At 31.8% G+C, this 4,485-nt stretch overlaps 1 protein-coding gene across 1 annotated transcript; it reads right to left on the minus strand.

The window, feature by feature from the left end:
* Positions 1 to 2,971: 2,971 nt before the first annotated feature.
* On the minus strand, positions 2,972 to 3,616 carry LOC108220050 (late seed maturation protein P8B6). Its single transcript, XM_017393696.2, has 2 exons — positions 3,502 to 3,616; positions 2,972 to 3,252 (listed from the first exon to the last, which is right to left on the minus strand). Exons 1-2 carry the CDS (start codon positions 3,614 to 3,616, stop codon positions 2,972 to 2,974), a joined length of 396 nt encoding a protein of 131 aa, XP_017249185.2.
* Between the last annotated feature and the right edge of the window lie 869 nt (positions 3,617 to 4,485).

A 4,485-nucleotide genomic window follows, 5' to 3' on the forward strand; every position in this document is an offset into this window, starting at 1 on the left:
TGTCATCAATATTGTCATCCTTTTTATTTTATTTCTCCATACCATTATCTGCGGATCTGTTATGAAAATTTCCTTGTCTTTGAGCTCTTCTAAACTTCATCTTTTTGAACCATTTGACTAGCATAATATCCATTTCTCGAATGTCAGCATTATCACTAACTTCATCAATATCCGCATCAGGATTTGGATCAGTATCCGATGGTGAGTCATTAGTATTTGATTTTACTTTCACAGCTTTCCTTCTAGAGATCTTCATAGCATTTTATTTGGTTGTTTACTATCAACCTTCAAGGTAGTAGATTTTGCCTTGCCGTTTTTCTTGTTCTTCCTCTGTTAAACCTCAAGATCATAGGTTCGTAACATCCCATAGAGTTCATCAAAAGACATAGTATCAAGATCATACTTATATCTAATGATTGAAGATTGTGTATCCATTCCCCAAGTAAGGCTCTCAAAAACTTAATATTAGAATCTTCAGCATCATATTCTTTTTTAAATAAAGATAAGTTGTTGAGTAAAGTAAGGAACCTGTCATATACATCTGTGAGACTTTCATCAGCTTTAGCCACAAATTTCTCATATTCTTGAATTAAGATAGCCCTTCCGTTATTCTTAATTGAATCTGTTCCTTGACATTGAGGCTCTAGTGTATCCCAAATCTCCTTAGCTATCTTACAAGCTATCACTCCATGTGTCTAGACTATTGTAAAGAATGTTCTTTACCTTTGCATCCTTTAGCAATTAATTCTTTTCTTATGGAGTCAACTTAGCCTTTTCTTTTTTTCCTAACATCGTGTTCAGGAACTCCATCAGTTTATGAAACTAGTTTCTTTAGGATGTATGGTCGATCATAGATCCTGTCAAGATAGTTAGGGTCTAATGCCTCAAGATAAATCAGTATTTCCGCCTTCCATTTGGAGTACCCACCCTTCTTCATAATAGGGATCTTAATGCTTTCATACTTGTTTGTCGACATTTTCTTAATATTTTTTGATTTTCAGTAATCAGCCCGCTCTGATACCAATCATTGCCCAAGTAATAATCAATTGCAGAAGGGGGGTTGAATAAAATTGTATAAGATTCTCGACTTTGAATAAAATAATAAACATAAATATGAAAAACAAATAGGTTCCACTGATTTCTTTATAAAAACTGTTACAGAACTCTCTCAAAAAATTTTGATGTTCTTGAGAGCTGCTAGATTACAAGCATTACTTGAGTAAGCGATTACCATTGTTTAAACCTATAATTATTTTTATATATCACACATCTACTCTATCAATTACAAGGTATGCTCTGTCAAATATGATATGTTTTTTTTACATATCTAAACTGATAGTTACGATCTAATAAATCATCAATAAACAAATCAATCTCTACCCTGGTTTCCAGTAATAACAGATATCTAATAAGATACTAATATTCTTCCAATCTTGATTACTCAAGTATTGACCAGCTGCAAATCCTAACTAACGTCAGATCCCGACGACCATATAAAATACTAATGGTGTCATGTTATCAGATCTCTTGATCAGTCTTATCGGATCTTGACAATCATTGAATTAACATTTGTAACATGGTTAAATTTGAGAACAATTTGTATACACCATGTATAATACCAGAATTACTTTTACGTTCACACAGTCAATATATACTGCACAGTTAAAATAATCATCTAATTGATATTCTATAAATCAGCTACATAAAATATATCAATTAGTGATTCAGTATCAATCTATTAAAGTCCTCAGCTGTGAATCCATAGTGTGTATCTTCCATATTTGGGACCAATCCACTCCTGAAAACTAGCTTTGACAAACTCTGAAAAATATTCTCTGTTGATAAACTCTGATATCTTCAGTATCTGACAAACTCTAATAGCAAATCCTTATTCTAAATACTAATAAGAAAATCTGATATTATCAAATGCATTTAACAACCATCATGTTCAATATATTATTATATCCTTGTCATCGTTAATATTTTTTGGGTAGAGATCAATAAAAACAACAACATATTTTTACTTTTTTTAAAGAAAAATTGAATAGTAAGTGCATTTTACTTTCAAAAAATTGTGTAATTCTTTTTAAAACATTATTGGAAAAATATAATATTAGTTGGATTCGCAGGTCATATACTTCAATGACCTGTATTTGGGATACAATGAAGTATGGTTGGAACTATTTACATTTTTAAACTTTTTGTAAATTTTCTTTCCACGATTTTTAATTTTCCTAATTTAAATATATATTTTTTTTATTAATACACACACACACATGTATCAAGAAAAACGTGCCCTCCTAGATTGGAGGGTGCTGCGCAGTCGCACGCTTCATATATACTCAAGCACCCGTTTATTCCGTCCATCTCATAATGCAGTAATAATATGTATGTAATACAAGTGCACGCATTATATACATTATACTTCTTTGTCCTATAACTTTATTCATTTTAACTTTCCATTATATTAATGCCATTAAAACTAATATTTATATGTAATACTTTAAAATTTTTATTTTTCAATTCTATCATACGCAAGTATGTTTTTTTATAATTTACAAAAAAAAGTATGTTTTTTTATAAATCTTAAATTTTGAAAATTTACGTAATTATGACAAGAATTATGAAGAGACGTCGTATTATTCTAGATACTTAATAGCGAGCATTTTGTTTTTTGTTTTGGTTTAATTTTAGTCTAAATAGGGAAACTAATATCAAACAAATTTTCATGATGGATAAATTTATATAAATGTGATATAGTTGAGTTTTTATTAACTTTGAAGGCACATACTATATTTTATTGATATGGATGAAATCTGAACAGTACATATATATTAAGCATGTGAAGAACTATTGCGAAATTTATTAGGGATTGGGGAATCTAGGTGTATGATATTGAGACATAACCCTATTACCAGAAGTAAGAACCTTCATCTCATTTTCTTCATGTAAAATTATCGCTCGGAGTTATCTAATTTTCATCAGAAGCACGGTTTAATGGGAGTGCAGGTGTAGACACGGCGTCTGGGGATGTAGAAGTTGATGTTGATCCAGGTGCGGGGTCTGGAGATGTGGAAGCTGATGTTGATCCAGATTTCATTGCAATGTTGGAGAGCCCACCAAGACGGCCTAATTTTCTAAAACCTTCGGTTCCGAGTTGTTCCTTTCTTGTCTGGCCACCCTTTTTCCCCATCATCTTGTAGCCATTTATTCCTAGTTGCTCCCTTCTTGTCTTTCCACCTTTCATCCGACCTGAACCAGGATGGAAAATAGTTAATATTTCTTCTCACAATTAGTAAGAGTTACAAACTAGATCATAAATGCATGAAAATGAGTGATAGTGAATTTATATTATGATTTATACACACTAGTGATCATTGATTCCATGTACTAGCTGAGAGTAATAACTAGTCGTAATGGTTATTGATTTATAGTAATAGACTCATGTAGTTAGTGATTATTATAATCTAAATTATTAAAGTATATTGTGTGATCACAAACCTTCAGCAAGTTTTTCTTGAGCTAAAAGACTTTTCCCCCCTTTGCCTCCCGGAACAACCGTTTCTCCTCTCTTGGCCCTAGCGTCAAGTTCCTTTCGTTCTTCTACAGTTGCCATTCTTGTTGCGGCCTTTGTTGTTGCTGCCATTGTTATTTCAATCTATCAGGTATTTTATTTACTACTATTGATATTATGATCTATGAAAATGAAGTCGAGTTTATGCATTGGTATATATAGCAAGAGGTGTACATAATAAACACGGAATTCTGTTATTATTGATAAGAAATAGAAGACACGTAGACATTGATGAAATGCAAATACATCACATTAAATGAAACTGATGTTCATTAATCATGACACGCATATCCTTCTTTCGTCGGTATTTGCATGTACTCGCTCACGCTTTTTATATACTTGTGCTTTATGAAGTAAAGGTCGTATACACCAAATTAAAATGATTTTTTACTTAAATAAAGTGTTTTCAATTTTTTGATCGATTAGGAATCTTGCAACATATTTGACACTCATAAACTCCAAGTTACATATCTCGAATTTTGAGCATCAAACGCCTTGGATAAACGATAATCAAATAATCAAAATCAAAATCCAATCTAGAATTAGTGGCAGACCTACAATTGGTTGAGAGTATTTTTGGCCCATGTTTAAAATTGTAGGCCCCCTAATATTTTTGAATAACCTATGTTTGATTACACCCCTCACCCCACTGTTTTGGCCCATGTAGAAATTTTAGTCCAGCCCAACTTTAGTCAGAAGTTAACATGAAATATACATGAGATAGACGAACAAGCATTAGCTAAGTTTAAAATTGAAACACCTAGTGATTTTAATGTTGGACGAAAATGAGAAACTAGGTATGAAATAGAGTAATTGAACATAAAAAAAAGTAAGGGCTAGAGCCCGGAACTAAAACGAAAATCATGAAAAAAAATGATATTATCATTGTGTTGCACTACTAGATACAACAA

The sequence above is a fragment of the Daucus carota genome, chromosome 1 (assembly GCF_001625215.2).
Source record: "Daucus carota subsp. sativus chromosome 1, DH1 v3.0, whole genome shotgun sequence".
Lineage (NCBI taxonomy): Eukaryota > Viridiplantae > Streptophyta > Magnoliopsida > Apiales > Apiaceae > Daucus > Daucus carota.

Coding starts and splice junctions, on each gene's coding strand:
- LOC108220050 (XM_017393696.2), bottom strand. CDS start 3,616: ATGGCAACTGTAGAAGAACGAAAGGAACTTGACGCTAGGGCCAAGAGA. Junction 3,253..3,501: donor TCAAGAAAAACTTGCTGAAG/GTTTGTGATCAC, acceptor ATCCTGGTTCAG/GTCGGATGAAAGGTGGAAAG.